At 35.4% G+C, this 20,496-nt stretch overlaps 2 protein-coding genes across 2 annotated transcripts in view; one reads left to right on the plus strand and one right to left on the minus strand.

Moving 5' to 3' along the window:
• The window catches only part of LOC148950340 (protein max-like), a 28,784-nt gene extending 23,997 nt beyond the window's left edge, over positions 1-4,787 (plus strand). The window contains exon 6 of the mRNA XM_089092309.1: positions 4,580-4,787. Coding sequence (XP_088948435.1) covers positions 4,580-4,680 — 101 coding nt within the window. The 3' untranslated portion in view covers positions 4,681-4,787. The remainder of the gene's footprint in view (positions 1-4,579) is intronic.
• The window catches only part of Fntb (Farnesyl transferase beta subunit), a 39,272-nt gene continuing 23,498 nt past the window's right edge, over positions 4,723-20,496 (minus strand). The window contains exons 5-10 of the mRNA XM_089092308.1: positions 16,824-17,023; positions 15,491-15,591; positions 13,146-13,278; positions 9,085-9,199; positions 6,540-6,651; positions 4,723-4,876 (exon numbers count right to left, since the gene is read on the minus strand). Coding sequence (XP_088948434.1) covers positions 4,790-4,876; positions 6,540-6,651; positions 9,085-9,199; positions 13,146-13,278; positions 15,491-15,591; positions 16,824-17,023 — 748 coding nt within the window. The 3' untranslated portion in view covers positions 4,723-4,789. The remainder of the gene's footprint in view (positions 4,877-6,539; positions 6,652-9,084; positions 9,200-13,145; positions 13,279-15,490; positions 15,592-16,823; positions 17,024-20,496) is intronic.

The following is a 20,496-nucleotide window of genomic DNA, read 5'->3' on the forward strand; positions in this document are numbered from 1 at the left end:
CATGTAGATTGGATGTGTAAAGCTTGCCTTCGTCCAATTTCAAGGATTATTTACTTCTAATTTTCAATGCTCTTAACTTTTAATAGTAGCATTAACAAAAATGCTGTACACAGCTTGCTTTACTTCAAAGTAGTTGGCAAAACAGTAAAGTTTTATGTGGGTTGCTATTTGAGATTTTATGGTGTTGGGCTTATAGATTTTATTATTTGTTATTTTTCTAGTTTTTCTGGGACTAACAAAGGCAGGTTGTGGTAAGCATTTTCAACAATCTTGAATACTATCCATTATATGTGTTTTATTGGGATGATGAAGGTTTCTCTGGTTGCGCCTCCTTAGTCCTAAGAACATTGCGCCCCTGTATTGTATACGATCTTGTTTTTTAATATTTTAAAATTTTCCCTCAACCTCCAGACATCTTGCATTTTTCTGCAGATTTTTTCCGAAGAAATGGTGCTACAATTCGATTTGATTTGTTTGGGGGATCGAGTCACTATAGATAATTGTTCTATTGAGAGCTTGTCAATTTTAAAGAACATTTTCGGTACAATATTTTAATCTGTTGATATTATTAACAGCCTCGTAGCTAGAAAGAAGGACATCAATTTTGAGATTAAAACCAAAAAACATAAGACAGCGAAGCGATTGGATCTTTAGCCATGAAACATAAGTCCCGCAGAAAGTAAAAAATATTTGTGTTAAAAACCGTATAGCATTACTCAATTGAGAAAGAAGGAAGCTTATAGCATTAGCACCCCTAGCGACGGCGGTACAGAGTAAAACTAAAACGTATAGACAGCATATGATTTTGTCAGGTAACGCAGATGGTGCTGAATTTCTGCAGATGGGTTTCCACTCATCACTAATGCACAATCCTTGATTGTTGTTTTGTATCTCCAATCCTGTTCCATAGACGATAGTGATCAACATTGACGGCAACTCATAGTAAATGTTGATGAGAGCTGCAGGCAGTATAAATAAATCTCTTGAGGTTATTTAGATAACAACCTTTTATTAGCACAACATGAAAGGGCACCAGAGACAGTTTAAATCAATGCTTCGCCAACTATGTAAAATGACTAAAAAAAAATGTTTAACCTTGATAAGTGCTGAAACAAGCACCAAGATTTCTTTTTCCTATACAGCTTAACAACTTGTTGAGTGCAGGCGTGTGCGTGTTTCATGGCGAATTATCAACTCTACAAAATGGATAAAAAAACTGAAACTATGTGTCTCAGTGAAATTTTGTTTAAAACTTGAAAATTTGCCTGGAGACTTGTGAAATCTTAAAAACAGATTTAGGAGGTAAATGTCTGAGCTTGTCAAACATATTTATCTGATTTAAGATTCAGAGATGGCCAGTCTTTCACATGAAAAACCAAGAGAAACATTGTGAAAGTTTGCGATTTAGTGCGCTCAGAACGTAGACTTAAATTTAGGGAGATGGCCGAAAACCTGAATTGGAGTTTCTAAGTCGCTCAGTAAATTAAAAAAAAAATGATTTGGGCATGCATAATGTTCACCAAATTCATTCCAAAGTTGTTACTGGACGACCAGAAGCAGCACTGACTTGAAGTGTCCCAAGAACTGTTCACTTGAGCCAAAATGGACACAGAATTCTTTGATATGGGTAATAACGGATGACGAATCACGGGTCTTCGGGTGTGTCCCAGGAAAAAGGCCCCATTGTTCTTATTTGAAGAGACCAGATTCACCACGACCAAAGAGAAATTGTGACGAAGTGGATCAAATGTAAAGACTGTATGTTGTTTTTTCCTATTCATCTTGCATTTATTAATTTTTCCCAAAGGGGCAGACAGGCAGCCAGAAATACTGCAAAAGCGTCCCAGAGTTTTTGCGTGAAAACGTGCAAACGAAAAGGTCTATCCCCTGGAAAGAGAAAAATGGATCCTTCGCCTTGACAACGTACCTGTGCATCGTGCCCTTTTTTGCTACATGACCCCTCTGTAACCCCAATGATATCCGATCAAGTTTTGAGGTAGCCATGTTGTCCAAAATAGTCTAAGGTTTAATGAATACAGTCTCCGGGGTTGGCATGACCCCCACAGTCCCTGGGGCCAGAGCCGTAAATAATACAAAATTCCAATTCTTTACACATAAATGTTATGACGGAAAGGGGGAAGGGCTTGTCTGATGTTAGGTGTGCAATTGGCTAGAAATTTCAGGAGTTATTCTCCGGGTAAAAAATTTGTTAGAGGGAGAAGGTGGTAGATGGAACTGGGTCAAAACTTTTTGTGCCTGATCAGTTTGAGGTTTACAGCCTTATGTCATTGGATCTAGAGGAACCAAATGTAAAAAAAAAATGATCCGGGGCAGGCACTTTCCTCCCACCCAAAACAAGGCCCAGAAAAGGGCCAAAAATCTTCTTCCTGATCGGCTCCAAACTTAAATACTTCAGTCCTTGAGCGAATGAAAAGCCAATGCAAAAGCAAAAATAGAAACAAATTTGTCCCCCCCCCAAAAAAAAATGAGGCCCGATAAAGGGCCAACAAGTTTTTTCCCGACCACTTCATATGGAAGGGAGGGGTTTTGTTGGGAGGGGGGCTCGTATTGTTTGAATTTTGAAGTTCTAGTTTCCTTTCTAAATATGAATTCGAAAATGATTTTTGAAATTGGGAAAGTACCTAGCAATTTTAGGAAACTTTCGTAAACCCTTCTATAAGAAAGGTGATAAGAGTGAGTGTTGTAATTATAGAGCCATTAGCTTGGTTTCTGCAGGAAGCAAACTATGTAGTATTACGAAACTTTTTAGACTAAGAGTGTAGACAGGGGCGAATCTCCAGCATTTTTATTGGTGAGCAAGAGGGGTCCATATCCGGATAGTCAAGGGGTTTGGGATATATAATTTTTTTACTTTACATTATTGGGGGGAGTGGCAATTGAACCCCCCCCCCCAAAAAAAAGCGACGCCTCTGAGTGTAGAATAAGTTTTAACAGAAGAACAGTGTGGCTTTAGGAAGGGGAGGAGAGGATATGATGGCCAATTTTTCACTCTTAGATTAGTAATTAAGAAGTACCCAAGTCATCAAATCCCATTAAATATCTTTATAGATTATGATCAAGCGTTTGATTCAGGTCTGAAATTTCCGGATTGTTTGCGGGAGGAGGAAAGGGACCTTTATATTTTATGTTCAGAGGGAATATGGGCGCCGACAAGTGTGCGTCTTCGATTCGCCTAAAAGTTTGGCATTATTAGCCTCAGTGGATTTTGAACCCATTTATCTTGTAATAATGAGGTAAATCGAAAGCCAGTAACTTCACCCAGGCCACCGCTACTTGTAATATTTCGGGATCGAGTTAAAACTTTCAGGAGCGCTTGGGGAGGGCAAGATGAATCAAAATATTATGTTTAAGCAAAGGGATAAGACTGCAAAAGCATTTCTGTCTGCTAAATATTGGGTTCGTCCGTGAAAGGATTGATGTTTTTTTCTTAAATGTTTGAAGCTTAAAGCCTTAAGCTATTTGATCTAGCGAACTGTGTTCTCTGGAAAAAAACATGAAAACTTTTGCTTCACTGGGTCCAAAGCTTTTTTTCCCCTATCAGTTAGAATTCGTAATACTTTGTTAAGTCTAGTTACTTGACTTGGAATATTTTGATCATTCCAGACGAAAAAACTAAGATTGAGGACGCATAAAAGGGAGGGTTAAATCTCGTCTCGTTCAATTAGCTTTAAAATGATGCTTGGTAATGCTTTCTCTGTGGCAGGTGGATCGGATCTAGATGGAAAAAAAGACTCCTTTTGAAATGAAACTTGGATGTGGATTGGTTTGTGACGCCTGAAAATGGGTCCAAATTAGTTTCGTCTCTGATAGAAAAGTGTGAGCAGGAATTAAGTATTTTGCTTATAGCTGACAGGGCCAGATACATCTTAATAAAAAAAGAAGAAAATTCAAAGATTGGTTGGATCGTAATACGACACCTGAAATCGGGTCAACTAGTTCTGTTTTTTCATATAGGCTTTAATTTACAGGGCAGGTAGACAGAGACAAGGGGACTTCAATGGCGACAAAAGCCATGATTGATTCGAGACGCCTAGAATAGGCCTAAATTTGCGCGGTCTGTAAGCGGCCATTGACTTACCTAGCGTTTATCCCAGCCCAAACGGACTTCAGAGAAACAAATATTTTGAACAAAAAGGGCTGTATGGATTCGTGAAACCCTAAAATGACCAACATTCTGTTTCGGTGATCGACGTAAAACTTGAAGGGTAAATAGACTCAACCTAGAGGACCTAAACAAGGACATTTTGGAAGAAATATTTGGTTATATTGATTCTTGGCGCAAAAACTATGTTTTTTAGAATGATGTGATTGAAAGTTCGGGCCAAGATGACGCCTGAATTAAAATTTCAGGACCAAGGGAACCTTAAATAAGACAAAAAGAAAGAGATAAAGAATTAGGGAGCAAGTCGGATTCTATTGATTCGTAACTTTCTATTTTATATTTATTTTCTTAAGAACAAAATAGCTCTCTTTCTCATAAGTGCCCTTAACATGCATTTATTTAAACAAAAAAGCCGTTGTAACAAAATATACCCTATTTTATTTCACTTTTTTTCAGTTCGAGCGCTTGAGAGAGCAAAGGCTAGTGGGAAGCACGTCAGTCTGCCAGGAGATGATTATGATGGGCGTCCCGGACTTTTCAAGAAGATGAAGACATGATATACGTCACTTTTTTAATTTTTTGTTTCATGCATGCGTCTGTTTTTGAAAAAAAAGTCCAATTTTTATTTCACAATACGAAGGATAAATAAAATCGTCAAAAAATATACTATCTTGGCACTTCTTGGCATTTGAAATAATGATGAGCAAGAGCCGCTGAACGGAGTCCGATATTGTATAGTGGATGAATTGGATGCTGAAAAAGAAATATCAGTTGTTGACAAAATTAGTTTCAATTCAGTAGAATTTGCAAATAAAAGAAAGAGAAGAAAAAGATAAAGACATTGTGTCAAATCGAGGCACACTGTTTGATTTTAAGATCGATAGATGAATCAGCACGGTCTTGGAGGTGAATTCTTCTTTTTTCTTTGAGTTTTTCTCAAGGTGGACCAAGAAACTAATGTCGGACTATGATACTTATTGGGAAACTTTTGCTTTTCAGGCCCATTCCCATTTAAAATTTACAACAACTTTTGAACCCCAGTGCCTACAAAGCTGGATATAATGTTAAAAAAAAAAATCATTTATTGGGTAAAATAAATGGCTACACTTTTTTTACATCCTTTTTTGTAGCTGATTTGAAGAATGTGACTATACTTTCCTATGAGGTACGGTTATTGCAAAATAATTTGACATCCTGTTGAAAGTTTGTGTTAATTTTCTAATGCAACTTCATATGCTGAATTCAAAGATAAAATCGGAACTTTTCCATTACTTTTGGCAACTGCACATTACCTAATTTTGATTAATTTACCAAAAGTGTATCGTGAAAAAATTGTTGTGGCCCAAAACACTGTCGGCAATAGGTATATTCTGACAATGTTTCAAACAACAGAAAAGATAATATAAAACTATTGCGAGTCAGTATTACTTGTATTCTTGATATCCTAGTCCTTTGATTACTTCTGCTCGGACCAGAGCATTATTGATACTGCTTATTGAAATAAAACACATTAATCAAAATCATAACAACCAATACAATGGCCCCTTAGCAACCTACGGAAATCGAGACTAACCGACTGGTCTAGAATCTCACCTGGTAGTCTTTCCCATGTTAACGGAATTACCCCTCATTGGCATGGATCGCAACGCAGACTCGTTAAGCAAAGAAACAAAATACCAAAAAAAATAGGTTCAATGGGCTCAATGTTGCAAGATGCTTGGGATAGGATAGTGAAGTCATAAAATCTTGCCGAAGGATATGTTTAGAGATCGCTGGTCTTTTTTTGACGGGGTCTTTTTCTGCCGAAGAAATTTAAACGCTGGATGAAGACTCTCGTGAATTAAAATTACGCTTCGAAAAAGCTGACAGTTCCTTGCGTTGATTTTTCAAATCAACGCAAGGAACCAACGGCGTCTTTTCAATTGTTTAAGTCATGTAATTAGGCAAATGCAGCCATATCTGTCATAAATAACGTAGGAATTTAGTAGAATTAATGGACTGCATTTCAATCTACAATTTTTGGTTCAATAATTATAAAACACAAGTTTTGTTCTTTACGATATCGTTTGTGTACCGAGGTGCAAAAAAGAGTTGTCGGTCAACATAGGCATATACATGGGCGTAGGGAGGGGGGCAGCTGCCCCGCCTAGACCTTCAAATTTACATTAGATATGGCTGAAAAAGCAGATGGTTTGGAAAAAGCAGTTGATAAAACTCCATCACACTATCGAATGCCCCCCCCCCCTAGACAATATGCTGCCTACGCCCATGGGCATATACATAGGAGTTAATTTTGAGAGGGACAACATTACAAGGAGACAAATAAAAAAACAACAACATAAGAAATAAGTAAATTATGCCATAATTATTCACGAAGTAGAAGTGGCGGGTCATTAAGGAAAAAAAAATTGCTCACAACTAGATTGGAATGGTGGCCGATAACTTGTGGTTCAGTTTCTCTGCCAAATACATGTTGCGATATAGAGAGACCACTTAAACTATAGCATGTGTGGTAGAAATCTCGGGATCTGAAAACAAATTAATATATTTCAAAAGGTGGAAAATCAAACGATATCAGTCAAATTCAACTTCTATCACAAAATAAACCCATTGAATATACTCCATACGTGAAAATTAATCACTACATCCATAGAAAACAGTAACACAGATGACTTGATTAGTTGAAATACATTATTTGTCATGATAATTCAAGTGTCTAATTCCATAGTAAACAGGCCATAAGTGTTGTTTCTTCAATAGATGTAGCCGTATGTACTTCCAGGGCCGCAGGGCAACTTTCATCCTTGATCCCCATGAGAGAAATTTTTTTTTATTATATAATTTATTTTACCCAAAAATTATATAATTTATTGAATTGTATTTATTACTTCTTAATGCTATTACTTAATACATTAATCTTAGGTAATGTAGTTTGCTAATATTTAATTAGGCTTATCTAATTCCCGATCCTAGCACCTATGGAGGACTCTGTTCCAGGAGGAGCCCATATTTTGTGACTGGGATGAAAAAAAAAACTACCAAAAATGGACCATATTTATGGAGGTACGGGACCAGCCCCCCCCTCGTGCATGCGTACCTGGGCTAGATATAAGAGCTGACTATTGGAAGGGAAGCGATTTACGTAATAACCTCCTGGTGCTTCTGCAATCTATATTAGTAGATTCTCTATCCGAAAACCTTTTTGGGGAGAGAGGAACTCGAAATAAGACAGAAAAAACACCGCGTTAATGAAGTATTTATCCGGGTTGCAGCGGTAGCTAGCAACCTAGTAAGAGACGATCACGTCCAATGTTAAGAAATATAAAAACCCATAGCTCCTAAAAAAGGAATCAGATCAAAACAAAAAGTACTGCATTAGAACCGCCTTATCCGAAATCCCTGTATAGTAAACTTTCTGTCCCTTGGCTTGAACAGCAAGGGAAATATATTGGCTTGAAAATCAAGAAAAGTTGCAGCTACTACAACATTCTGCCTAAACGGGATATTTTTTTTTTTTTTTTTGTATCCAGAAATAGCTTGGCACTGGAACATCGTAGAGAGTTGTTTAATAGCTCATTTTAAAGGAAATTAATTGGGTTAAAAATCTTTAGTAACTAAAATAAATTATTCCTAAAAGAGAATAAATTTTTCCATCAAAAACTGCATTTTTGATGTCTTTTCATGCTGCAGTCTTTTCAAAGATATTTGATTTTGTACGTAAATCATAATTGTATACCAGCGGTAAGATTTGGACCCACGCCTCCGAAGAGACTGGTGGCTAACACCAGCACCTCGGACCACAAGGCCAGGCTGCCTCTCATAACTATATACGTGAATCCGGGTTGCAGCACTAGCTAGCAACCTAGTAAGAGATGATCAACTAGTTGACCCGATTTCAAGTGTATTACGATCCAACCAATCTTTGAAATTTCTTTTTTTTTTATTAAGATGTATCTGGCCCTGTCAGCTATAAGCAAAATACTTTATTCCTGCTCACACTTTTCTATCAGAGAGGAAACTAATTTGGGCCCATTTTCAGGCGTCACAAACCAATACATCCAAGTTTCATTTCAAAATTTTTCAAAATATCGAATGAATTCCAATATGAAGCTATATTTTAAAATATCGAATGAATTCCAATGTGAAGCCATATTTTAAAATATCAAATGAATTAAAATATGAAACGATATTTTAAAATATCGAATGAATTCCAATATGAAGCCATATTTTAAAATATCGAATGAATTCAAATATGAAGCCATATTTTAAAATATCGAATGAATTCAAATATGAAGCCATATTTTAAAATATCGAATGAATTCAAATATGAAGCCCTATTTTAAAATATCGAATGAATTCAAATATGAAGCCATATTTTAAAATATCGAATGAATTCTAATATGAAGCCATATTTTAAAATATCGAATGAATTCCAATATGACGCCATATTTGAAAAAAAAGAAAAAATCTTCGTAGAGTTAAATTGGTTCAACAGTGTTTTGATTTTAATTTAGGAGTTACAACTGATGATCCTTATTTGCAGTTTAGTTTGACTACTCCAGGATTTGCCTCCCTTGCATCTAAGCTTCATAGGCCCCATCCTTTTAAAAATAATTCATGGGGAAATAGCCGAATGTGATCTAGACAGTGGGATAACTAAACTGAAAAGAATTAATGTCTCGTCTCTAGATATCAGGAGTCTAACTGGTTAAACTATACGGGAAATATCTCAAGCATGAAATCTAGTTTTTCAAATAGGAATGTTTGTCATTTTTTTTCTGTAGATTATTTTTGCTTCAGTTTGAAATTATTAGCTTTCAGATTCCACACTTAGTCAACGGGTAATCTTCAGCGTCGAACTTGAAAAAATAAATAAATAAGCAAACTTGTTTTGTTCGTTTGTTAGACATATCTATTAAAATATCTCAGGCACAATAGCTCGCGTATCGAATAGCGCTTACTTGGAGGGCTTGTCAATAAATCCTCCGTTTTCCTTTTGACAACAAAGAAGAATATATTCCTGAAGAGCTTCAACATCGAAAAGCCAATGAGAAACATCCAGACTATTGCTTGAACCTACATTAGGAAAAAATAGACAGATATTATTTACTTTCGTTGATATAAACCAAATTAAGCAACTGTACACTTTTTTTTAACTACGTAACACTCAGGAATCTCCATCCTAAGAGCGCAATATTCCCAGATTTTGGACAAAGATTTAATAAAAAAATTTACAGATATTGTCGAACTCTGTATCACATGAAATAAAAAAACAAGTTTTTTCAACTGAAAGCAAGGAGGAACATTACAACTTAAAACAAACAGAAATTATATTAGGGGGTTTACCCCCTAGTCAACACCTCGCTCTTTACACTAAAGTTCGAATTGTGTTCCAATTCTTTAAGAATGACCCCTGAATCACAAAGGCCGATTAATTAGAATAAATAGTTCTTTTGAAAATACTAAAAAAAACTTAAGCGTAAAGAGCGAGGTATTGATTAGGGGGCGAACCCTCTAATATACGTAATAATTTCTTTAATGTTGCTTCTTACTTTCAGTGGAAAAAACTTGTTTTTTCAATTTCATTTCTGATCGTTTTTTAATAATGCTGGAAAATCCAGCACCCCATTCATAGCAATATCCCTTCCCCCATGAAAACATCCTCCAACGTAACCTCCTCTCTCCCCTATACCAGAAAAAATTCCCCCTGAAAACGTCTGTCTATTTCCCAATAGCCAATACTTTTTGTAAACATTGGGCAAAGTTCATAACTTGCAGCCCTTACCCCTGGGATTGTGGGGGATTAAGTCATCCTCAAAGACATAGTTATTAAATCTTTCGACTATGTTGAAAAAAATGGCTATCTGAAAATTTTGATCGGGTGACTTTGGGAAAAAAATGAGCGTGGGAAGGGGCCTAGTGGCCCTCCAATTATTTTGGTCCCTTAAAAGGGCACTAGAACTTTTAGTTTCCGTTTGAATGAGCACTCTCGCGACATTCTAGGACCACTGGGTCGATACGATCACCCCTGAAAAAAAAAACGTTCTTCTGGCAAAAAATACAGAATTCTACATTTTTGCAGATAGGAGCTAGCAGCAATTACTATAAATGTGTTTCTGAGAGGCTATGGCTTGTTAAGGTATAATTCTACTAATGTTCTGGAGTATATTGCACTTACATTCGCATTACAAAAATTCGCCGCTTTTGAATATATCCCGTTGCTCTTTATTTAAAAATGGGTTAATTGGTAAATTTTAAAACAATTGGGAAACGGGCCTTGTGATTTCATTAGTTGATAAGGTTTTTAGAATTTGTTTTCAGGAATATCGTGATTCTGAATTATTGTATTACACACATTTTATTTTTTAATGGTTATCCAATTAAATTCATAAATGAAATAATAGAAAATAGACACATGAAACTAAATAAGACAATAACTGCAGTTTCACAGTCTTCCGACACTTTCTTGTATCTTCTGAAGTGGAATAAGATTAGGCTTAAACGCATTTAGGTAAATCAATCTCTTATAGGTAAGAAAAGCTGTCCATTCGATCGGTCTTCTCATTACCTAGCATCACCCCTTCACTTATTCCTAGTCTTAGCGACTTAGGCTTCTTGACATTAATTTTCAAACCTATTCTTTCCGTATGGATAACTGTTTGAGATACGGCCAGTCAGTATAGTACCAAAACAATCCGTGGGCATTTTCCCTGGAAAACATTTAGCAAATCTTCCCCCTTTTTCGGAGTACCCGTGCTTCTGAACCATACTTCAATACAGTTTCTTCATTGTTGCTTCCAATATTCTAATCTTGCTTTGCAGACTTATCTTCCTATTCTTCTAAACTTTTTTCAACGTTGAAAAACACACTACGCCTTGGCTATTCTACTTTCAACATCTTCACTGCATCCACCGTCTTTACTAACAATACTACCTGGGTAAGTGAAGCTGTCCACTTGATCCATCTTCTCGTTACCCAGCATCACCTTTTCATCTTTGCTTATTTCTAGCCTTAGACGCTTAGTCTTCTTAACATTAATTTTCAAGCCCATTTCCGCACTCTGAACTGGCAAAATCTGTAAAATTTCATTCATTTTCATCTAGAGTGCTTAAATCATAAGTATAATCTAAGTCAAGGAGAGTTTTACTTCCCAATTTAATTCAGTTTTCTCCCATTGCCTTTGCTGTACTCTTTAGGACAAAGGCCTTCGAAATGGTCCATATAAACGGGGATGGAACGCAACCGTGCTTAACTCCTGATTTAATACAAAACCAGCTACTAACCTCATTTTCTATCTTAACTGCGGCAATATTATTCTAGTACTATTATTCTATGCTTAGGATCCTTCGGTGTCATTCGGTCGGTTTCTTCATCTGAAAAACGCACTAGATCTCAGAATTTCCGACCGCACGAGCCCTATCGCAACTTTCAACAACTGACCGTTCTACATGATGAGGACAGCAGAAAAACAATTGAAATCGCAGCTCTAAGAGAAAGATGCTTGGTGACAAAGAATCAAAAGAAGTTATTTCTAATATCGATTCTAAATATGTAAAACGTATACAGTTTAAAATTACCCTTTGAGATTTGTTAGCATGAAAAAATGTGTATATTTGTATAAAAACAGGGGGAAATACCATCAAAATTACATATTTACCAAAAAGGGTGGCTTAGCAGAAAATACACAATCAACTTCAATGCTCCCCAGAGCCATATATCAGTGGCCTCCCGCCACTAGATATAAAATCCCGAGACGGATGACCACTGACGAGCGTTTACTTTATCCTTTTTTGTTGTTGTTGTTTTTTTTACTCGGCGACATCATATCAAACAAGTAAACAAGCGATCATATAAAACAAGTTTTATACCCGCATTTGCCAGTTCTTCGCGACGGTCGATTTGAAGGGAGATTTATGCCTTAGCCTCCCTTCATCTGGAGGAACACATTTGGACTAAGCGTGCAACGTGGATACTCAGGGGATCACAGCTTTCATGTTATTGTATAAATATTTTAAGTGTGAAATGACAGGTTAATTTCTACCCACACAGAGCCCTCTACCTTCATACTTATATTCAGTTTTGGAATTTCAAACCCCCTAAGAATCTTATATGGCTTATCCGAACAATCCATAATAAATTCCATCAAATATATTCTTTTAAACTGTAGGTTATATATAGATTTTAATGCCAGATCACATAATTCTTAAACTTGCTATGGTTATGAACTTACTATGGTTATAAATATTCATTACAATGGATATAAATTTCCAAGAAAAAATTTCATACCAAAATGAAACAAAACATTCTGACGATCGAACTATGGCCTTCTGACTTTAACAGAATGTTTATAATCTGGAAAGGAAAATGTCAACCTATTCACGATTATCAGACGGGTGTGAAGATATGTGAGTGAAAGTTATCAGATTATGATACTTTATGTAACGCACTTGAAGGAAAGGATATTATGCACGAATACAGGAATTTAGAATTCCTAGAACCGTGCCAAAAACTTGGTCAATTTCAACCAAAAAACGGTTTCTTCTTAAACCGAATCAATATATCACTTCCAACATCCTTCAAACAACATGAAAACTTGAATTTTTTAATTCTAACCAGCCTACACGATGTCGCTGTTACATACATGAAGTTTCGTCGTTGTATAGGCAAATCTAATTAATACTAAATAATTTGAAAATAAGAATAAAGCAGTAGGACTTTTTTGCTTGCTTTTTTTGCAATTAAATGAAAATACAAAAGTATTTTTGAAAGAATTATTTTTGTAATATATTTGAAAGAACTGTTCCGTCATAAACCGAATGAAATTCCACCCAGGTAGCTTGGATTTATTTAAATTAGGACAAATTTGCTTTAAATGCTTCCAAGGTTCCTAGATTTCACGTTTTTACCCGTTCGGATTTAATTTTGTATTCCTTTTTTAAAATACATTTTAAGATCTAGCATCTATGGCCTGTTCTGTAACTATTATAAATAAATCAATTACGAGAAATAGTGCTAGCCTACCTGAAAAGAGTAGTCTCCTGTGCAAAAGTGGAAACACACCACCAACCCAGAAACTATAACAGCTATCAACGAGCTTATTGGTTCGACCTTGAAAACCTCCTTCTAGCCCCATCTGTTTAAGCGTGATCCAGCGCTGAAAGATGATAATGAATCAATATATGCTAAGGATTATTATAATTAAATCTTAACAGCTTCATAGGACAAACTTATATGCAGCAAGAAATATCTAACAAGAGTTTATCAATAAATGAACCTAGTACATACAGGGGAACCCCCTTAAACTTTGCAGTAGGGACATCCCTTCCCTGTTGGAAAACATGAGAAGCGATCTTTACGAAAGGGTTCAATCCTTAGGAAACTTTTATGATAAAACTCAACATATCATAGAAGCCAAAATCAGAGGTTACAGGCTCCTCTGTACAATAATACAAAATCTCGTAATTTTCCCGAGATGCACACTCCACGGATCACGGATCACGATGAACACGGTCACGGATACACACTTGTTTCTTTTTTTCTTTTTTTTTTCAGGAATTGATCGAACCGAACCAGCAGTCATATATATTCGGGAGACGACTCATTCAACCGGAAATTTAAAGCTCCATTTCATTTTTAAGTAACAAAATAGATCATATTATAGCGAAGTGCTGATTTCAGCCACATTATTCATCAAAAAAGGAAAAAAAAATGGCTTCCAATTTCAGAGGACATGCCCTTTGGCACACTCGTCCCTAGAGATAAATTGGGTCGATAAAAAAGGAACATTCAACCACGTATAGCACTCCCGGCCGAAGCCAGAGATCCTGTGCAGACCATCGGTCTGCATGCGAAAAGGTACTTTTTTATCCAGAAAAACTAACGACAGTTAAAGGCAGAATCACCAAACTGCGCCGAGGCTAAGGCCACAAGCACACTAGCCATTAGGTCAGACATATGCGGACCTTTTTTTGGCGGGGGGCCTAAAGCCTCAAAAAGTGAATTTTTAGGCCCAAATTTTCAACTTTTCACGAGAGATGCTTCAGATAAATTTATTTGGACTAAGCATGCAATAAAGGTGATGAGGGGTTGACAACTCCCCTGTTATTGTTAGAACGGTAGTTTTTAACGGACCACACTATTTTTTAAATAACGAAACATTGTGATCAAATTTCAAATAAGAATGACATTAAAATCTAAATGAACATTAATCTAATGCTAAAATCTATCAAATTTAACGATTTTGGAGTACAAAACGCCACAAACATGTAGGTTAAAAACGTGAAACTCGCTTTATAATTAGAAACAGAAAGAGTGATATATTTATGCAAGAAAAGGATTTTTAACTTACACTGTCACATTCTTTGGTGAAAAAAGTTGAAAAAAATGGTATAGATATAATAACTGATCATCATCTTCGTCTATACGATATTTCCTTGGATATTTATGATACCATTATTTTACGCTGAATTGTTTTTTTTGTATATATCCACCCCCACCCCCCACCCGCTAATAGTTTTTAAAAATACTTTTTTTTGGATAGTTTCATTGGAAAATACCTTTCTCGGTATTTCTATTGAAAAATAAAATTTTCATTTTGGCATCCCTCCCCCTAGATTCTGAAAAATGCATATACCACCCTCACTAGAGGCTTCTTTCAGATCCATTTATTTTTAGAGAAGCCAGCAAAGGCATGGACAAGGAGTTTTCAATCTTCCACTCCAGTTGCAGGAATGTTTTAAGAGTGTCAAGGAACGCTTTTTTTGTACAACAAAGAGTGTTCGGGGGAAAAGACATTTTCTCCTCGATCCTTAGAGGCATCAATTAAGAATTGTCTGTGGGATTCTCAGATCTTCCATCCGTAAAGCCTGGGCTAAGCACACCAACTAACATCAATAGGTAATATTCGTCATTAGAAGCATATTAGTCAGTTTATGGATTTCAACATTTCATGTTCGATATGTTGAGAAGTCTGCTGGGACATGCGCTTTCAACATCAAAATGAAGTTTGTTTCACAAAATTTTTTGACAAAATTGTTTTGCCCGCAATATGCTTAAACCAAGATTTAAGCATAATGATGATTTTTTTTTAAGCGATGATAAGTAGTACGATAGGTTAGTGCACTCTAATGCCAAAACCAAGTTTGTGGGTATCTGAGCCAATTAATGTGGTAGCTTTTAAACTCTGAAAAGAATTTTAGATTTAGATTATAATATAACCTCTCAAGCAATTCTGATGTACAGTTCAATTTTAGGTGAGTTTTTCATCAGTCGGTTAATCTAGTGTTAATACTAAAAGCCAGAATTATTTCTTTAAAACATGTTTTCAGTAAAAAAAAAAAAAAAAGACGATAAAATAATGCTAATACCAAGACTTTATCAGCATCACATAAATATTCCTTTGAAAGTAAAGCCAGCCCAGCATAGCCACAAAATGTATAACCTCCATGAGCTTCTAATCCAGGGTAGCCTATAAAATAAAATAATTATTATTTACATAAAAATAACATCCACAGCCTTTTAGTTACGCTCTCGACACTAAACTAAAGCTAATGGACGAATTTGATAGGCAAAACCAGCTATCAATAAAATTGGACATTTGTAATAAAGCAAAATCATCATGCTAAACGGATGACGCTTTCACACTAAACAGAATTTTAATCATAAATATAACGATCTATGGTGTTCTTTCTGACAACACCCCTAACCAGACTATACAAGTTTGATTTTAACTTACAATAAAAAAATGAAATTGATGCTCATTACCACAAGAAAGCAATGAAAACATTCTTCAGGGTACAATTACTATTACTACACGCCCGATAACAGGGTCAATAGTGGATCCCCTGACTGAGTCAGGGGCTCCACTATTATGAGACTGCCAAAGATTATGCTCTCTTAGAAACCGCTTAAAAGTAGAAAACGTGAACTTAAGATTCGTGACGACTAGAAAATGGGCGTTTACCTTATATGTTTAAATCAATAGTATTCTTCAAAACCACATCAATAGATGGCCTTATTTGCATAAAAATGACGATACAAAGAGCTGAACCTGTTTTTTCTTTCGACGACGTTTTTTCTGATATCTTATTGGACACAATCAACAACTTTCAAGGTACGGTCTTTTCTCCAAATATTCTATATTGCTTTGAACACAATCAATAAGTAAACAATCAATCTGTGTTTACTCAGCAAGCAATTTGCAACTTGAAGTATATTCTTTTTATGCACAAACTTGGGTTGTGGCAGACATTTAGCAAATTAAATTTAGTATGGTCTAATAAACTGAACACACCTTTGGGCTGAGTTTCGAGCGAAAAATTGGTTTTGAAACTTGAAGACTTCTTTCTCAAAATAGAGAAAAAATACGTGAAAAATTAAACTATAAAATAAATGTTTTGTATAAGCTTATTGCCTTTCTTTGTCTTTGAGTTTCACAGACCCCAGAACGGAAAAGAAACACCTGGAATCAATCCTTAGATCTTTAGAGCCTCTCCCCTTTTTCAGTATGGAAAAAAAATATCTGACCTATTCTTTAAAGAGAAGGTTAGGAAAATTACAAAAAAAAAATAAATAAAGCACATTATTTCAAAATTGTCAAATTTTTTGGGTAATGAGATCCGCAACCACTTCCTAGACAGTAAGAAATAATGTGACTTATGCCATGTCTAGAAATTGCTTTGTCATTAAGCCAAAGGATACCTGCAAAACCACCTTCATAAGTTTGACATCTTACTATCCACAGATCAGTATTTAGTGCCAAGTCTTCTGTCAGAAGATTTGTTAATTTTGCAACAACTAGAGCACAATAAACACCACGAATATCCACTTCACCACCTTCGTGTAAAGTAAAACTGCCATCTTCCTGATGCATCTTTCTCAAGAAACACAGGAGCTGCCGTCTAGAAGAAGATAAAAAAACAGTTAGCTTGACTGAAGTTTACACTAGTTACGCACACTCTTAATCTCTAGGGAGGATCTGACACCTAAAAATGTCATTTTTAGTCCAACATATCCCAAATATCAATGGGGATGAGATCCTACAGAACAATCTTATAGGAAGAGATATTCGTGTATGAACGGAAATGAATCCATCTCAGTAAATCCCTTGGACAAAATATCAGTAAGTGACTAAGACCAAAATATTCTAATCGACTCTTAACATTTAGACTTTACAATTATAACTAGTTATTTATGCTTAGAATTATAAAAGAAAAAACGCAATATGTTCTTTACATTTTGAGGAAAAAAGGAATGGTAATTCAAAAATTAAAAGTCGAAAAGGGGCTAAAGGAATTTAAAGTTCATAGCACTGGCTTTTAGTAAGAAATTACACAGGCATATCAATTAGAGTGACCATAAACTAAACAGAAACTTGATTAATGATACATTTGTTCAAGACTAAAGGAATCAAGTTGAATTTGTTGCAACCATTATTTTTTTTCTCGAAATAATAGTCTTTCAAGTCTAGTAGCTTTATTGACCCTACTTTTGTTTTTACACAACAGATTCATAGGTTAAATTTTCAAGGTATTTATTTTTTATCACCAGAATTGTCGCTGAGATTTTTTTTAGAATTTTGGGCTCAACAGGTTCGGCTAGATTTAGTTTTGCGAAGGCTTTTTTTTTATCCGACAGATGTGTTTAAATGTGAGTAAAAAGTAGTAAGTCAATTTGATTTTAAGTGCTCAGGCTTTTTGTATCCGACAGATTTGTTTAAATGTAAGTAAAAAGTAGTAAGTCAAACATTTTAAGAAAATAAGGGCTTTCAATTCAATTAGCTTTGATGAGCTTATTTTCTTTTTTATTCAACAAATTCATAAGTTGAATTTTCAAGACTTTTATTGCTCAACAGAGTCCTTAGATTTATATTTTTCAAGGCTTTTTTGCTCAACAGATTTGTTTAAATGTATGTGAAAACTGCACTCAAGCAAAGGGATTTTTCACTTGTTCGTCCACCCATATATTTTATAAGAATTAATTTAAATGCTTGATTTTTGGGAGTGTTGGCTTAGAATTTTATGGGTTATTGAATTTAGAATTAAGGGGAGGGCTGCCAAGTGGTTAGCAATCTCAGATAGGATATTCATCAAGAGTAGGCATTTTGGGAGGTTCACTTTCTGTCGCAAACAATTTTTCACTATTACAAAACAATCTATATTAAAAATAGTGAATGCAAAATAATGAGAGGACTACTAAAAACAATAAAGCTGAACCAATGGTAGTTTTGAATTAGGTTGAGGAAATCTTAAGCTACCCCAATTTATTTTATATTCTTTTTATTTTCTTCATTTATTTATTGCATTGTTATCTTCTTTTTTTCATTAAACGGGTGCAACAAGTTTTACTTTAGGCGATTGATGCATTGAATATCTGGCGGAAAAATAACTTAATCCTGAAAACAACAGTATTTTTGAACTTTCCATGGAGGCTATCTTCGCTAAGCCCTCTTGGCGACTTCGGAAACACTCTTCAACATCCAAGTTGCCATGCGAAAGACTAAGGCACCTTTTGCCTATAACATATAGTGCATGACGTCAACTTTGCTTAAATTTTTCAGAACGACACCAACTCCCACACTTTCAATAGTTACTTTGGTAAAAAAAAATGATCGTTTCAATCAGATTCTTTCTTTTCACCTCCGCTAGAACTACTGGGTTCACGTACCTGCCCATCAAAATTGGCATAAGACAACAAGCTTCGGTAAAAATCGTATGCGTCAAAGGTTTTGCAGTGTGAAATGCAAAAGTAAAATTGCGAAGCTTTTGGCAAATAAAACGCCAAACAGAAATGAAGTTTTCATCTGCAGATCTTTCAGCAAGTCCAATATTTCTTCGCAGCCATTTGACTTCATCATGGATTTTGTCTGGGAAGGGACAAGGAATAACCTTAAAAAGTACTTCTGGAGTGCATTGAACTCTTCGAGAATACGCATTGGAGTGTCAACTTGGGTTAGCCACCGAGATTCAACGTGCCCTAGAAAAGTGTGTCTAGGCAAGCCCAATTCTGTCTGTTTTTTTCGTAGTCCTCGATTCTAGACAACCATCCACTGGATAAGTAACAAATGTACGGGTCATCAGATCAATAACAATCTGGCCACAATAATACCTCTAGCATATTGGAACTTGTGTAAATAAATTTAATCCATAACCTTTTCTTTTCAAAGTTTGTGGCCAGATTGTTATTGATCTGGTGACCCGTACATTTGTTATTTATCCATTGGATGGTTGTCTAGAATCGAGGACTACGAAAAAAACCAGACAGAATTGGGCTTGCCAATGGGCTTGCTGACCTTGAAACCGATCGCATGGAAACACTGCTTGCTACTCCTTTTCCTTTATGTAGAATATTTTTCAAGTATAGAATGACGATGTTTTTAAATAAGAAACAATGAAAATAAAATAAAAATAAATTAAATTAATAAATAAATTAAAAATACCTAGTAAGTTAAATAAATTAAGAAAGGTACTAATGCGTTAAACGTACACTTTTGTATACTAATGAGAGACGAAACCCACCAGACTGGTTATTTTCAAGAGACCGCTATTGAGAAATGGAATGCAAAGAGTAGTTTTCATTGCGTTTACGATGTTTAAATTGTTGTCATTCCTTTAGCCTGTAACATCATTACAGGCTAAAAGTCAGTAACAAATGTAGGCCACAAACTTTGAAAAGAAAGGGTTATGGATTAAATTTATTTACACAAGTTCCAACATGTAAGAGGTCAGCTTTTATCTATACTCGTATCTCTTTGTTTATGAGCAAAGCTACCTTTTTCTCACAATTTGGACCATCAAATTCCAACATCAGAAATTTTTTTCAATTTAACAGATGTGTTAAAGAAGGCAATCTCCAATCTCTCAAGCAGTTCCTCATCTGCGCGGCATGTCCCATGAAGTAGGTCTCCAAAATACGCTTGATCACTTGTCAATAGCTCTCTGAGCATTTATTAACTGAATTCAAAAGCAAATCACCATCGCTTATCACATTTAAAAATAATTTAACGAAGGTGGTTCTTTCAGCTTACGGTAGCGGGCTATTCTAATACTTTGTAAGTTTTTTGGTGATTATTATCTCTATCTCCACTTAATTTTTTCTCCAGTTCTTAAACAACAGTTGACAAACAGAGTAACAGTAAATAAAGAAAAAAGAGGAAAAAGAAAAGAGAACATAATGAAATGCAATAACATATTCACAAAAAAAAAAATTAAGATCTTCCCGGAGAAGATCATTACGCTTTCAAAGAATCATAGGTAGCACCACAGCGCTGCCTAAGTAAAGAGCGATGTTTAGAATAAAAAAACAGGGTTCAGATCAAGCGAGCTCCTAAACTTATTATGTTTTCAATAACAGCGGTATCTGTAGCTGTATATTT

The sequence above is a fragment of the Artemia sp. Qi Xiang Cuo genome, chromosome 7, assembly GCF_049724085.1.
Source record: "Artemia sp. Qi Xiang Cuo chromosome 7, ASM4972408v1, whole genome shotgun sequence".
Lineage (NCBI taxonomy): Eukaryota > Metazoa > Arthropoda > Branchiopoda > Anostraca > Artemiidae > Artemia > Artemia sp. Qi Xiang Cuo.